At 47.8% G+C, this 17,297-nt stretch overlaps 1 protein-coding gene across 2 annotated transcripts in view; it reads right to left on the bottom strand.

Annotated features, from left to right (window-relative positions):
* Positions 1-17,297, bottom strand: part of adck1 (aarF domain containing kinase 1) — a 453,257-nt gene that overhangs the window by 318,877 nt on the left and 117,083 nt on the right. For both annotated transcript variants that reach the window (XM_055640181.1, XM_055640180.1), the window contains exon 4: positions 11,731-11,934. In XM_055640181.1, the coding sequence (XP_055496156.1) occupies positions 11,731-11,934 (204 nt within the window). The remainder of the gene's footprint in view (positions 1-11,730; positions 11,935-17,297) is intronic.

Genomic DNA, 17,297 nt, shown 5'->3' with positions numbered 1-17,297 from the left:
TCTCTGGAGTTGCTCGCGACAGTGTTCCAGAGATTAAGCTTCAATTACCAGAGACTCTGGGCTAATCCTCGAGGACTGGAGGTCCCACTAGATTGATTAGACGGCCGGCCTTCCTTTGCAGCTGGGAGCTGAATGCCTGCTTGAACGCTCCTGGCAATATCTGGCCACCACTCGGCAGTGGGGAGGTGAGGGAAAAAAGACGACACGGTTTCAAACTATTTGGAGCACGGTATAAAATCACGAGAGGAATAGATCGAGTAGACACACAGAGTCTCTTGCCCAGAGTAGGGGAATCGAGGACCAGAGGGCACAGGTTTAAGGTGAAGTGGAAAAGATTTAACGGGACTCTGACGGGTAACTTTTTCACACAAAGGTTGGTGGGTGTATGGAACGACATGTCCGATCTGTACTCGTCCCACCTGCCCGTGCTTGCCCCATATCCCTCCAAAGTTGTCCTATCTATGTACCTGTCTAATTGTTTCTTAAACTTTGCAATAGTCCCTGCCTCAACTATCTCTTCTGGCAATTTGTTCCATACACCCACCACCCTTTGTGTGAAAAAGTTACCCCTCAAATTCCTATTAAATCTTTCCCCCTTCACCTTAAACCTATGTCCTCTGGTTCTCGATTCTCCGACACTGGGCAAGAGACTCTGTGTGTCTACTCGATCTATTCCTCTCGTGATTTTATACCCTGCTCCAAATAGTTTGAAACCGTGTCGTCTTCTTGGTTGTTTAGTTTATTTTAGTTCAGTTTGCTGTCACGTGTACCAAGGTACAGTGAAAAGTGTTTGTTGCGTGCTAACCAGTCAGCAGAAAGACAAGACACGATTACAATCGAGCCATCCACAGTGATACATGGAGAGTGACAAATGACATGATAAGAGAATAACGATTAGTGCAAGTTAAAGCTAGCAAAGTCCGATCAAGTGTGTAAGAAAGTACAGCAGATGCTGGTAAAATCGAAGGTAGCCACAAAAAGCTGGAGTAACAGAGGGTGAGGCGGCATCTCTGGAGAGAAATCTCAGTGATCGTTTTGCAGAACACCTCCGCTCAGTCCGTCTCAACCTAACTGATCTCCCGGTGGCCCAGCATTTTTAACTCCCCCTCCCATTCCCAATCTGACCTTTCTGTCCTGGGCCTCCTCCATTGTCAGAGTGAGGCCCAGCGCAAATTGGAGGAACAGCACCTCATATTTTGCTTGGGTAGTTTACACTCCAGCAGTATGAACATTGACTTCTCTAACTTCAGAGAGCCCTTGCTTTCCCTCTCTCTCCATCCCCTTTCCCTTCCCAGTTCTCCCACTAGTCGTACTGTCTCCACCTACATTCTATCTTTGTCCCACCCCCTCCACAGACATCAGTCTGAAGAAGGGTCTCGGCCCGAAATGTCGCCCATTCCTTCTCTCCAGAGATGCTGCCTCACCCGCTGAGTCAAAGTCTGATCAAGGATAGTCCGAGGTTCACCAAGCTGTCCAAGCGGGAAATACAATCTGCAGCAGTGGAGCCCAGTCAGTGAATGCACACCCCTGAAAGCATTACACTCGGAACAAAGATACCTCCCTCTCTCCCTCTCTATCCCTGTGACTGGTGTAGGTCAAAATTCCCCTTCTCATTGTAAAACACCGATTGTTCATTCTGTGTGGACTGGAGATAAAAGGAATTTATTCCACACTCTCTCAGATAAATTGTTCTTTTCAATAAAAGTCATTTAACTTCCCTTATCAAATGTTTCTCAAATTATTTTCCTTTCCCCTCAAGGCCTCAACTGGTCTGGGAGCCAGGAATCGTGTGATTAAACGCTGACTAAAAATATAAGACACCTGCTTCAACAACACCTCAAAATAATTAGCGCAAGAAGTCAGAGCATTGAGTTTCGAAGCTGGGAGGTCACGTTGCATTTGTACATGACGTTGGTGAGGCCGCATCTAGAGTACCGTGTTCTTTTTTAGGCAAAGAAATGTCGCAGGAAAGACGTCATCAAGCTGGAAAGGGCGCAGAGAAGATTTACAAGGATATTGCCAGGACTAGAGGGCCAGAGCTGTAGGGAGAGGTTGAGAAAGCTGGGACTCTATTCCTTGGAGCGCAGGAGAATGAAGGGTGATCTTATAGAGGTGTATGAAATCATGAGAGGAATAGATTGGTTAGACACACAGAGTCTCTTGCCCAGAGTAAAGGAATCAAGAACCAGAGGACAAAGACTTAAGGTAAGGAGGGGAAAGATTTTATAGGAACCTGAGGGGTATCTTTTTCACACAAAGGGTGGTAGGTGTATGGAATGAGCTGCCGGAGGAGATGGTAGAGGCAGGTACTATCGCAACGTTTAAGAAACATTTAGACAAGGACAGGTTTAGAGGGATATGGGCCAAACGCAGTTAGGTGGGACTAGTACAATTGGGACATGTTGGCCGGTGTGGGCATGTTGGACCTAAGGGCCTGTTTCCACGCTTTAAGACTCTATGACTATGTAGAGCAAGTGGAAAAAGATGGGAATAGCAATGCATCAATTGGAAAATACAGTTCAACAAAGAACTTTGTAAATGGAGAGGAATTTCAAGCAGCAAGATGCCAGTTTAGACTCACTCACTATGTATGAGATGTCTTCAAGTCTTCACTACAGGACCTTATTCTGGACACTTGTACGGCCGCAAGTTCCAAGAGTGGGGGATCGAGCAGCAGCAACTAGAAAGACGCAAATTGCTGGAGTAACTCAGCGGGTCAGGCAGCATCTCTGGAGAATGTGGAGAGGTGACGTTTTGGGTCAGGATGCTTCTTCAGTGATTGCTGGGGAGAGGGTAAGAGAGCTAGCTACCTCCCTCCAATGGCCACCCAGCGACCCCTGCTGGTCACCGTGCCACATGCAGGCCTTGGGCACTGGCTCTCTTTGGACCCGGGTTCCTCCCTCGCACAGCTGACGTTTGATTGCATTTGCGCTTGAAGTTAAAGGCAGGAGCTAAAACGAAAGGGCGGCCAAAGTACCGAATTTGAAAAGTAATCGTGGATTTTAGTGTGGTGGACAATTTGCACACGGTGATTCGAGATACCAGCATAACATTCTGAAGAACGGTCCCGATCCCCGAATCGTCACTTATCCGTGTTCTCCAGAGATGCTGCCTGACCCGCTGAGTCACTGTGGGCACCTGGTGTCTTTTTTTTGCACACGATAAGATCGCACAAACAGCGATGAGATAATGAGTAGTGACTTTCTATTTTTTGTACTGACGAAGATTACAGTCACCGGGATGTTCCAACCTCATCCTCTTCAAGCCCATTCAGTAAGATCACCTGCTTCTACGTAGGGGGAATGCAAACAGCGCTTCATTACTCAGTCATTACTGAACCTTTTGCTCATCTTCACAGATGGATTGGCCATTCGAGTTGCATTTCACAAGTTCACAAGTTATAGGAGCAGAATTAGGCCATTCGGCCCATCGAGTCTATTCCGTTATTCAATCACGGCTGATCTCTGCCACTTAACTCCATTTTCCAGCCTTCTCCCCATAAACCTTGACACCCGTTCCCATCAAGAAATTGTCTATCCCTGCCTTAAAAATATCTACTGACGTGGCCTCCACAGGCCTCTGTGGCAATGAGTTGCACAGATTAACTACCCTCTGACTAAAGAAGTTCCTCCTCACCTCCTTTTTAAAAGAGCGCCCTTTAATTCTGAGGCTATGACCTCTGGTCCGAGACTCTCCCACCAGTGGAAACATCCTTTCCACATTCACTCTATCTAGGCCTTTCATTATTCTGTAAGTTTCAATGAGGTCCCCCCTCAACCTTCTAAACTCCAGCGAGTACAGGCCCAGTGCTGTCAAACGCTCATCATATGCTAACCCACTCATTCCTGGGATCATTCTTGTAAACCTCCTCTAGATCCTCTCCAGAGCCAGCACATCCATCCTCAGATGTGGGGCCCAAATATGCTCACGGTACTCTAAATGCGGCCTGACCAGTGCCTTGTAGAGCCTCAGTATTTGTTTATAATGTTGATTGAAATATTCAACAGGGCTGAGGATGGAGGGGAAGAAGCCACCTCGGGCTGTTGCTACAGCGGCCGGACTTGGCCTGCTGCGTTGTGCTGCTTGATGCCCTGCCCCTCCAGTAGTGTTGCCAACTTTCTCACTCCCAAATAAGGAACAAAAGGTCAAAATAAGGGACAGATTCTCAACGGCAATTCGTTGACTGACTCGGCCGTGGCTGGGTGAATGATGAGTTGGCCCGGGTGCTGGACTGCACACAAAGCCCAGCCGGCGGGCCAGCTGAGGAGTTTTGACACGGGCTGCGTCCGGCGCCCCATGCAACTCATGAACCGAAGATCGGCCATGAGAAGGAGGGGTGGTGGTGGTATCGGCGGTAAGCGAAGGTCTGCAGGACGGGCTGCTGGCCGGGCTGCTGACCGACGGGGCCACGGGCTAGGCGCTGCTGCTGCTGCTGCTGCACTCCATGGGCTGCACTACGTCGGGACAGGTGAGGCGGGGCCGGAAGCGGCGCTCCGACCCGACAGTCCCCTCGACCCGTCAAATAGTAGCAGTCAAATACGGGACAAGGGCGGCCCCGTACGGGACAAACCAATTTAGCCCAATATAGGGGATGTCCCGGCTAATACGGGACAGTTGGCAACACTAGCCTCCAGTGGCACACACACCGACAGCCCCAACTACCTGAAGCAGAGGTGCACTTCCAAGGAGGAGGAAAGAGGGTGAGGAGGTAAGCAAAATTGATCGGCAAAAGCAGTAGGGGTGGGGTAGGGTGGAGGGAGAGAGGGAGTGACGGCTTCAGGTTCCGAACCCTGTTTCCGTGCTCATCTGCCCTGTGACAGCAGTTGAGAACAAGGAGGAGGCGAAGGGTTAAAGAGGGAGTGGATGCAGCTACAAGAGCTCTTACTGTGAAATTATATGGTCGCTGTGCTGGAGTCAGTGAAGTGTGAACGGAACACTCCAGCACATCAAATAAATGAAGGTAGATTGGCTCCCAGCAGCAGTCTGCAGCCCAATGTCTTTGTAGCCTGAAAATATTCTCCACCATTTGATGGAGAAGCCGGTGTAAGAAATAAACACCTTCTACTCGCCTAAGCCCTGGATTTCAGAAAAGCATCTATCAAAACGAAGGTGTACAATCATAACATTCAGGCTTTAACCTTCCTCTTCAGCCTCCAGCAATCCTGGCCTTTGCAGGCACAGATACAGGGCACTGCCGAGTGCACACATGCATACACCCTCGCTCACACACGCACGCACATGCTCACACACACACACGTACACACATACACACACACACACACACACACACACACACACACACACACACACACACACACACACACACACACACACACACACACACACACACAGATACACACACACACACACACACCCACACACACACACACACACACACACACACACACACACACACACACACACACACACACACACACACACACACACACACACACACACCCCCACACACACACACACACACACACACACACACACACACACACACACACACACACACACACACACACACACACACACACACACACACACACACACACACACACACACACACACACACACACACACACACACACACACACACACACACACACACACACACACACACACACACACACACACACACACACACATACACACACACACACACACACACACACACACACACACATACACACACACACACATACCACACGCATACAAACATTTAAATACATGATTTTGCTTTGATTTAGAGATACAGAGCCATTTGGCCCACCGAGTCCGCACCGACCAGCGATCACCCCGTACACTAGCACTAGGAACAATTTTACAGCTTTTACCAAAGCCAAATTAACATACAAACGTGCACATCTTTGGGATGTGGGAAGAAACCGGAGCACCCGGAGAAAACCCGTGCGGAAACCCCACAGGGAGAACTTGCGGACTCCGTGCGGACAGCACCCGAGGTCAGGATCGAACCTGGGCCTCTGGCGCTGGAAGGCAGCACCCCTACCGGTAGGGCCCTGTGCAGCCCTACTGTGTGTCACCAGATATGCCAGGGCAGTCGCACACACAAAAATACACAAACACACACGCGGGTACAGTGGATCACTAAATACTTATGCGCAGATGCACATGAGCGCACACACACACACACACACACACACACACACACACACACACACACACACACACACACACACACACACACACACACACACACACACACAGCACCATATTTTAGGTCAAATGCACAATATACATACACATATTAAGATGCAGTGGGTCTCAGAAATAGATACAATGCCTTTATGTTGAGACACACACTCAGATACTATGGATGCATTCTCCACAAATCGGTTACAAACTAGTATTGATCACTTGATAAAGTGGGCAGAGAAATACAGATGGAATTTAATGTTAATAAGTGTGAGGTGATTGCTTTGGGAGGGCCAATATATAGCAATGTTACAAAATTTTGAGATTTAAAAAATCAAGTCTGCAATTTATCCCATCAGATAAAGCATAACAATAAGTTTAATTTGACACCAAATTCACTTTCATATCTCAAGTATTAAAAAAGTTATGACCATTTTCATACTCGGAAATTAGCATCTTGTTCCCTATTGATTTTCAATGGACATTACAAAAAAGCTGTGATCTTGGATAGTCAAACGCCCATTTCTTAAGGAAAGATTAACATTTTTAAATAGCCTAAGTGTCCAAAGATTATTCACAAATAATTCACAATATAACATGATTTTTATATCTAATTTACATTAATTTATAGGCCAAATGGAAGGAATTTAGTGTTCAATTGCTGTAAATAAATGCCCATTTAAATCGGCTTTCTAGTGGGTTCATGTGGAACGCGCTGGTTTAGAACGTTGACATAGCGCTGGATTAGTGCCCTCAAATGCCGAGAAAAATACTGCGGGATATAAAAAGCCCAAAATGAACTATTCGTTATAGATAACTTGATATTCAGGGTTATATATATGCCCCATTTAATGTAAAAATAAGGTACATACCTTTAATTGTTTGCTTTATAAAACCCTGGGGCTGCGAGAGGTTACGAAATCAGAGAGTAATTTTAAAACTATTATAACTATATTATCGAGGCCTATAAAACTAATAATACCTTTTGCGACCGGGTCTTGCAGCGATTTTTCGTTAATGATTTACTAGGCTGAACATGTGCGATTAGTACAGCCTAGTAAAAATCGCGTTTTAAACCCGCCCCCTCCAAACAGCGCCAAAATCGCCGACATGGCTGAGGGCAGATTCCCAATGACGATTCAGGTAGGTTTTGTAACATACCTACAATATAATAAGGGTAGAACATACATAATGGTATAGCCCACGGGGAGTATTGAGGAACAGAAGTACCTCAGTCTACCAGACCAAGGATCCCAGAGAAGGAGATATGGGCCTGTCCCACTTGGTAAAAAAACTGGCGACAACCTACGTTAACCTGGCGACAACAATTGACAATAGTCAATGGGTGCAGGAGTAGGCCATTCGGCCCTTTGAGTCGGCACCACCATTCAATGTGATCATGGTTGATCATCCCCAATCAGTACCTCGTTCCTGCCTTCTCCCCATATCCCCTGACTCCGCTATCTTTAAGACCCTATCTAGCTCTCTCTTGAAAGTATCCAGAGAACCGGCCTCCACCGCCCTCTGAGGCAGAGAATTCCACAGACTCACAACTCTCTGTGTGAAAAAGTGTTTCCTCGTCTCCGTTCTAAATGGTTTACCCCTTATTCTTAAACTGTGGCCCCTGGTTCTGGACTCCCCCAACATTGGGACCATGTTTCCTGCCTCTAGCGTGTCCAAACCCTTAATAATCTTATATGTTTCAATAAGATATCCTCTCATCCTTCCGGAGTGTACAAGCCCATTCTGAAAACATGTTGAAAATTTAGCGGCAACCAGAAAGACGCTAAGACTTTTTGCGCGACTGAGGGGGACTACTCCTGGTGACCACCGGCGAAACATGTAGCGCAAACTAGTCGCCTGTAGTTGCCTAAAAAATCGCCTAATAGCATAGTTAGATAAGGTGGAAAAGAAGACGTATGGAATACTTGTGTACATTAGTCAAGTCAAGTCAAGTCACATTTATTTATATAGCACATTTAAAAAACAACTTTCATTGGCCAAAGTGCTTTACATTTGTATAAGAATAGTATAACAAACAAACTACATACATATAGCCCTCGCTCAGAGGACGTCAAGAAAGGCTTGGGAGTACAGATGGATTTTTAGTGTCGACTTAAAGGAGTCGATGGAGGGGGCAGTTCTGATGGGAAGAGGGATGCTGTTCCAATGTCTTGGAGCTGCAACCGCAAAGGCACGGTCGCCCCTGAGCTTATGCCTAGACCGCGGGATATTCACCAACCCCAAGTCGGCCGATCTGAGAGACCTGGAGGTGGTGTGGTGGGTGAGAAGACTTTTAATGTAGGAGGGGGCAAACCCATTGAGGGCTTTGTAGACATGAAGGAGGATTAGCTGAGCTAATTAGCTGAGGCATAGCATGTAAACGCAGGGCTGTGGATACATTGTACACAGTGACAGAGAGAAACTTTATCACAAAGCAGGTGTATAAATCTACAAGGGATGGGTTTATGTTAAGGGTAATCGATTTAGACGGGATCTGAGGAATAACATTTTCATTCAAAGCCCACGCAGGTCACGGAGAGAAGGTACAAGGTCCGTACAGACGGCACCCATAGTCGGGATTGAACCCGGGTCTCTGACGATGCAAACGCTATAAGGCAGCAACTCTACCGCTGCGCCACCGTGCTGGCCATTCCCCAGACTATATTGCTTCTGGCCTGTGGGTCTCACTACCCCTGATAATGGAGGCTATTCGCTGCTTCATTTCCTGCGCTCACTTGCCCGACACACATGACTATCCCACAGACCGACATTTTATAACAGTTGTGGAATATATCAGTGGCATGTAGTTCACCCTCTGCTCAGTGTGTGTGTGTGTGTGTGTGTGTGTGCCTGAGAGAGATTATGAGAGACCATGTGTGTGCGCGAGTGTGTGTAAAACCAAGAGCTTGTGTGTGCGTGGGTATGGGAGTATGAGAGAGAGAGAGAGAGAGAGAGAGAGAGAGAGAGAGAGAGAGAGAGAGAGAGAGAGAGAGAGAGAGAGAGAGAGAGAGAGAGAGAGAGAGAGAGAGAGAGACTGTGTGTGTTCATGAGAGAGAGAAAAAGAGCCTGTTTATGAGAGAGGGAGAGCAAGGTGCTGTGTGTTCATGAGCGAGAGACGGTGTGTTTGTGCGTGTGTTCATGACAGAGTGGGAGTGACTGGGTGTGTGCGTGTGTGTGTGTGTGTGTGTTTGTGTGTGTGTGTGTGTGTGTGTGTGTGTGTGTGTGTGTGTGTGTGTGCAGGTGTGTCTCACTCACCATTACAATGCGAGCAAGTGTAAATTCATAGCTTGCCAGTCTTTACTAGAATTTCGTAATCTGCAGGAAGGAACTGCAGGTACTGGTTTAAACCGAAGATAGACACAAAATGCTGGAGTAACTCAGCGGGACAGGCAGCATCTCTGCAGAGAAGGAATGGGTAATGTTTCGGGTCGAGGCCCTTCTTCCTTAAGGGGGTGAGGGTCTTGACTTCTCTCCAGGGATGCTGCCTGTCCCGATGAGTTACTCCAGCATTTTGTGTCTATCTTTATGATAATTCCACTCTCTTCTGACTCTGTTGATTCTTTCTGCCCCATTCCGTTTGGTATCCCCCTTCTCCCCCCCCCCCCCCCCCCCGCCCACCTCCCTCCCTTCACGTCACTCTCACTGCCCCTTGGTTTTCCATCTGTCACTCATTTCCATCCCACCATGCTGCTTTTTTTCCCCTGCCTCTGTGAAGATGAGGAAGTTGAGCCCTCGTTGCCTGCTGCTTGTCCGCCGTGGCTCCACGGCTAATTGTCAACAGGAATTTAATACATGATATTCAAGAGGCAGCTTCACAGTCAATTCTGCAACACCATCGCATTACTTAACCCACTCGTGACATTAAAAAACAATTATAAGATAAATATTCAGAGGGTTTGAATTAAATGTGCTGGAATGAACAAAGCCAGTCCTGACATTAATAACTAATTACAATAAATAATCAAAACCATTTTAATTAGGCACAAGGATTAACAATAGTAAGATATATATATTAGTAGAACTATTGGAAATAGTAGGTCTACATATTACGTATTCATTTATTATATCAACTTTTCCACATAGGTGGGTGTATGGGACAAGCTGCCAGAGGAGGTAGTTGAGGCTGGGACTATCCCATTGTTCAAGAAACAGTTGGACAGGTACATGGATAGGACAGGTTTGGAGGGATATGGACCAAGCGCAGGCAAGTGGGACTAGTGTCGCTGGGACATTGTTGGCCGGTATGGGTGAGTTGGGCCGAAGGGCCTGTTTCTACACTGTATCACTCTATGATTCTATATAGGAATGATATATGTGAATAAACATAATCCTGTCGATATCTTGGGCAGATATATTTTTATTGTGCATTTCTATACACATTTCCTCCATTACAATAATATCGTAAGTGCCTCGTAACATTGACTGAATGGCAGGCAACAAAAAGCAACTTTGTGAGCTGAGGCTGGTGAATCTGCGGAATTCATTGCCACAAAAGACTGTGGAGGTCAAGTCAATGAATATTTTTAAAGCGGAGATAGATAGATTCTTGATTAGCACTGCTGTCAGGGAGAAGGCAGGAGAATAGGGTTGAGAGGAAAAGATAGATCAAATGATTGAAATGCGAAATAGACTTGATAGGCCAAATGGACTAATTATACTTCTATCACTTATGAACTTATGAACACACACATTCTCCTCAATTAAAATAATATTGTAAGTGCTTCATAACATCGGCTAGTGTCATAACACACAACAAAAAGCTTTGAACTGTACACGTGGCAATAAACTAAACTGAACTAAATTAAACCAAATGACCCAGCGCAGTGGTGCAACAATAGAGTTGCTGCCTTACAACACCAGAGACCCGGTTCGATCCCGACTACGGATGCTGTCTGTACGGATTTTGTACGTTCTCCCTGTGACTGCGTGGGATTTCTCCGAGTGCTCCGGTTTCCTCCCACACTTCAACGACATACAGGTTTGCAGGTTAATTGGCTTCCTTAAATTGTAAATTGGCCCTAGTGTGTAGGACAGTGCAGGTGTAACGGGGTGATCGCCGGACGGCGTGGACTCGGTGGGCCGAAGGGCCTGTTTCCGTTCTGCATCCCTAAAGTCTAATGTCTAAAAGTAAAGGTCCCCTTGTAACCTGGGATGGATGTGCTTGAGAGGCATATGAGGCGCAAGGTGCAGGTCATCCGGAAAAACCTCGGGCGTCCCCTCCGTGTAATTCTGGAGGGTCAAAAGAGCACTCGGAACAACAACCGGCTCCTCTCCCTGCCCTGTAGAACGGAGCGATTCAGGAGATCCTTCACCCCTGCAGCCATTAGGTTGTATAATACGGACCGCTAGGCTGTAGGGGGGTGCATTTTTGCATTTTTCAATTTTTAATTGTTAATTATTGGTCTTTTTAAGTATTTATTGCTCTCAGGTAGTGTCCTCATTGTATTTGATGTATTTTCTGTCTGCGTTTGTTTTGAATGTGTGGGTTTGTTGGTTGGGGGCTTCTGGACACCTGAATTTCCCCGAGGGGATCAATAAAGTATTGATAAAAATGTATAAAATATATACCTCTTTGCCAAGATCCTCCTGGATAACTTGCTGGACGTCGTGCAGGCTGCTCTGCGGAGCTTGGCTGTGCAGAATCTTCAGGGTGCTGGTGTACTCTTCAGGTAACAGGTAGTCCAAGCCTCCCAGGTGCTGGCCCACCTTGATGAAGGTGCCCCTGTTGGCTCGGCAGAGATCCAGCAGGTGCCTGGCAGAGCGACGGTGTACCTTGGGAGGGAGAGCAACACAAGGGTAGTTTTACGAATCCACAGTCGGAACATTGATCTAGCTTCATCTAAACAAAGGAGATGGACACAAAATGCTGGAGTAACTCAGCGGGTCAAGTAGCGACTCTGGAGAAAATGGATAGGCGACGTTTCATAGATCATGAATTCGTTGCCACAGATGGCTGCGGAGGCCGTCAATGGATATTGTTAAAGCAGAGATAGATAGCTCCTTGATTAGTACGGGTGTCAGGAATTATGGGGAGCAGGCCGGAGAATGGGGTTGAGGGGGAAAGAGGTAGATCAGCCATGATTGAATGGCGGAGTAGACTTGATGGGCCAAATGGCCCTATTCTGCTCCTATCACTTATGAACATAAGCATAGAACAGCACGGCAGAGGAACGGGCCCTACAGTCCACATTGTCTGTGCCGAACATGATGTTAAAATAAACTAATCTCATCTGCATGCTATAGCGGGCCACGCATTGCGAATGACGGTGATCTTTATTGAGGTAATACAGAGAACAGCACACACGCGACCAGGGGGAGGGGGGTTTCCCCAGGGCTCGCTTATATATACCGGGGCACACCCACTAACCACGTGACGACTCCTTCCCACCAAACACAGTCAGCCACGTGATCCTGTCAGGCCCAAGTGCCGAGGGTTCGCTCAGTAAGCGGCCTAACCACCAGGTGGCGCCACACTGCGCATAATCCATATCCCTCTATCCCCTGCATTTCCATGTGAAACGCCACCCACGAATGTGCCTCCACAACCACCCCCAGCAGCAGATTCCACGCACTCACCACTATATTATATGTATTAAAAAACTTGCCCTGCATCTCTCCTTTAAACTTTGCACCTCTCACTTTAAAGCTATGCCCCCTAGACCTAGAGATCTCCGACCTGGGAAAAAGGCTGTGATTGTCTATCCTATCTACACCGCTCATAATTTTACATACTTCTACTGGGTCTTCTCTCAACCTTTGACGTTCCAGGGAAAACAATCCAACTCCACCCAACCTCTCCTTGTTGCTAAGACCCTCTAATCTAGGCAGCATTGTGGTAAACCTGTTCTGCATCCTCTCCAAAGCCTCTGCATCCTTTCTGCAAAGGACCGACCAGAACTGTAAGCAATACTCCAAATTAGGCCTAACCAAAGTCTTATGGAGTTTCAGCATGGCCTCCTGACTCTTATACTTAATGCCCCAATCAATGAAGGCAAGCATACTATATGTTGGCCAGAACCTACAGATAGCTCCCTTTCAATTCGGTTGATAGCTTTGGGCCAATAGTCATCATCATCGGCGATCACTCGAAACGAGTACGACTGTTCTCTCCATGGAGGACGCCTGTTCGTGGCTTTGTTTAACGTGGGGAGACTGGTGCACAGGCAGCCACCACACGGTCCTTGACAGATCTGGGTCACGATCCAGTACCATGGAGTCCAAGACGACTGGGGACCCTTTTCTGCTGCAGCCTTCATCCGCCTTCCCAGCCGTTGTGACGCTCCACTAAGGCCAGCCATCATCCTCCGCCTGTTCCACCGTTGAGGTCTTAATTGGATTGCTCTTTGTCAGGGACCTCCCCCTTGACCTTACCACCATCGCTCCAGATGGCATCGCTCTCAGGATTACAGGTCCACACAAGCTTCTCCACCACTGATGCTAATGGGGAGAAGATGCCGAATTCAATGTGACTGAAGAGGCATTAAGCCAGTTCATACCTGTCACACCACCCATGTAAGTCACATGGAGTCAATCTCGAAAGGTTATTGGCTGCAACCTTCCCTCCATTGATGAACTGTACACTGCAAGGGCCAGGAAGCGAGCGGGCAAGATCATCTCTGACCCCTCTCACCCTGGCCACATACTCTTTGAATCACTTCCCTCTGGAAGGCGACTCCGGACTGTCAAAGCTGCCACAGCCAGACATAAAAACAGTTTTTATCCACGAGTAGTTGCTCTACTCAACAGCCAAAAATCTGTAGCCTCCCTTTGATCTGGTATTTTGTTGGTTTACATGCTTGATCAATGGTGTTTTATCTTTAATGTTTCATTATTATTAATGTTTAGTGTTTTCTGAGTCATTCATAACTGTCACTGTATATCATGTTGTTACTTGTGGGAGGAGCACCAAGGCAAATTCCATTGTATGGGAAATGAGCCCTTTGGCCCAACTCCTCCATGCTGACCAAGATGCCCCCATGTAATCTAGTTCCATTTGTTCACATTTGGCCCATATCCCGTTAAACCTTTCATATCCATTTACCTGTCCAAATGCCTAAATGATGTTATTGGACCAGCTTCAACTACTTCATCTGGCAGCTCGTTCCATATACCCATTGCCTTTTGTGTGAAGTAAATGGCCTCGGATTTCTATCAAATCTTTCCTATCTCATCTTAAACCTATGCCCTCGAGTTCTTGATTGTCCTACCTTTGGAAAAAGACAATGTATTTGATGAGAGGGGAAACTTCAAAGAAGATGCGTGGGACAGGTTTTTTTAAACACAGAGAGTGGTGGATGCCTAGAACTCGCTGCCAGGGGTTGGTGGAAGCAGATATGATTGTGGATTTTGTGAGGAAATGATATTGGACACAGTAAGCAGTGAATGGAGAGATATGGATCACGTACAGGCTGTCACGGCGGCGCAGCGGTAGAGTTGCTGTCTTACAGTGAATGCAGCGCCAGAGACACGGGTTCGATCCTGACTACGGGTGCTGTCTGTACGGAGTTTGTACGTTCTCCCCGTGACCTGCTCGGATTTTCTCCGAGATCTTCGGTTTCCTCCCACACTCCAAAGACGTGCAGGTTAATTGGCTTGGCAAAATGTAAATATTGTCCCTAGTGGGTGTAGGAGAGTGTTAAGGGCCTGTCCAACTAAGGTGATTTTTTTGGGCGACTACAGGCGACTATCGCAAAATTTTCAACATGTTGAAACAAGTGGCGACAATTTTTGATGTCGTAGGTTTTCGTAGGTTGATGTAGGTGCTGTCGTAGGTTGTCGCCAGATGTAGAGAGGGAATTACATTAAAAGTAGTCCCTGGCAGTCGCCTAAAGAGTCGCCTCAGTGGGACAGGCCCATTAATGTGCGGGGATCGCTGGTCGGCGCTGACCCGGTGGGCCGAATGGCCTATTTCCGCGCAGTATCTCTAAACTAAACTAAACCAACATCATGGGCGGAAGGACCTATTCTTCAGCCGCACTTTATTACGTTCTATTAAATATGTTAAATGTTTCAAAACAATGGAAATGCCGGTGACTACAGCTGCTCTTTTCAAGCACTTTCTGAGTGCTTTATGATACTAAATTATTACAGGTGAAGACCTCTTCTGAATGCCTTTCAGACCTTTTTGCACGAACCTCGTTTAAGGAGATAGTATGAATGCAAAAATAAATCATCATCCTGCCGTCGAGATAGAAGTCTCAACTTTCTTTCATTTGCAAGGCAATTTCGTTTGAAGAACAAATGGATTTTTTTCTCAATGTCAAGCAATCAGGATATTAATAATTTTGAGCACTTAAGTACATAAAGCGTGAACGACAGTCTCTTGCCTGCCCGTTAACTCTTCACCATAACCAAAGTCGTTATAAATGCCTGAGATGATTCTGAAAACCCAACTCCATTAGCATTTCAAATCACAAGGTAATAGCTGGCACAATTAACCTTTTCATTTTAAATACAAATTAGGCTGGGTTTTTTTTATTATACGTCCCTTTCTGCTCATTTCCCAGGGGTTTCTGGGACGGGAGGAGAGTGTCTGCGTTTGATGGGCGAGCAATGAGAATTGTGTTAGTCAGGTTGGAGGGGGCAAATGTCCTTTATATCCATGTTTGGAATGCAGAAATCCAGTCTGTTGAACACATCTCCTTCCCATGACACACTGAATTTCGGCGCTAGTTTTTTTGGGGCGGCAGGGTGGCGCGACCGTAGAATTGTTGCCCACTTGGGCGTCATTTGAGCGTCATTTACGCGACATCATTTACGCGTCACGATGCACGACGCGCGCGTTGTGACGCACACGTGATGGCGCGTATGGTGCGTGGTGGCGTAGGCAGTGACGCGCGATCACCCGTGTTGTGACGCATACGTGATGGCGCGTATGGTGCGTGGTGGCGTAGTCAGTGACACGCGATCGCCCGCGTTGTGACGCACACGTGATGGCGCACATGGCGTGCATCACGCGCGTATGGTGCGTGGTGGCGTAGGCAGTGACGCGCAATCGCCCGCGTTGTGACGCATACGTGATGGCGCGCATGGTGCGTGGTGGCGTAGGCAGTGACGCACGATCGCCCACGGCGCCCCAGGATTTTGGGATTCACAAAATCTTCGCTCGCCACCTGCGTGACGCGCAAATGACGCCCAAGTGGGACAGGCCCTTTACAGTGCCGGAGACCCCGAGTTCGACCCCAACTGTGGCTGCTGTCTGTTCGGTTTTCTACGGATGCTCCGGTTTCCTCCCACACTCCAAAGATGTACAGATTTGTAGGCTAATTGGCTGCTGTTAATTGTCCCCAGTGTGTAGGATAGTACTAGTGTACCGGGTGATTGTTGGTTGGCGCGGATCCGGTGGGTTGGAGGGCCTGTTTCCTACAAATCTGCGCATATTTGGGATGTGGAAGGAAACGGGAGCACCTGGAGAAACCCCCCCCCCCCCCGCACAGGGAGATCGTGCAAACTCCGCACAGATAGCATCCGCAGTCAGGATCGAAGCCTGGTCTCTGGTGCTGTAAGGCAGCAGCTCTACCGCTGCGCCACAGTGCCGCCCTTTTGTCACTCCCAAGCCGGTCAGATCTCTCCGCTCCAGAGTACTGAGGAGAAGCGATGACCCGGGTCAGGGTTTGGCAACGAGCAGGGATGGCGGTGGTGAATGGGTAGGAAGGAACTGCAGATGCTGCTTTAAACGGTAGACACAAAATGCTGGAGTAACTCAGCGGGCCAGGCAGCATCTCTGGAGAGAAGGAATGGGTGACGTTTCGGGTCAGAAGGGTGTCGACCCCGAAACGTCACCCATTCCCTCTCACCAGAGATGCTGCCTGTCCCGCTGAGTTACTCCAGCAATTCGTGTCTATCTAGAGTGGTGAACAGGTGCCGTCTGTGTGGAGAGTGAAAGGCGACAGCGTTTCACACAAGGACTCAGCCAGCGAGCAGGCGCTCTCGCTGTTACGAACCGTTGAGCTCTGACTAAAATAAAGATTCATCTCTGTCTCACGCTGCCTCACCGGACAGCTCTGGGCTGGGGAGGGGAGGAGGGGGGGGGGGGGGGGGGGGGGGGGGGGGGGGGGGGGGGCGTCTGCAGCTTTTGCCTCTTCAGCTCTGCTATTAGGATTGTGCTGCTCCACCAGATCCCATTATACTGATAT

Source organism: Leucoraja erinacea, chromosome 9, assembly GCF_028641065.1.
Source record: "Leucoraja erinacea ecotype New England chromosome 9, Leri_hhj_1, whole genome shotgun sequence".
Lineage (NCBI taxonomy): Eukaryota > Metazoa > Chordata > Chondrichthyes > Rajiformes > Rajidae > Leucoraja > Leucoraja erinaceus.
The sequence above is the reverse complement of the archived record's forward strand: the minus strand, read 5'-3'. Positions and strand labels throughout refer to the sequence as shown.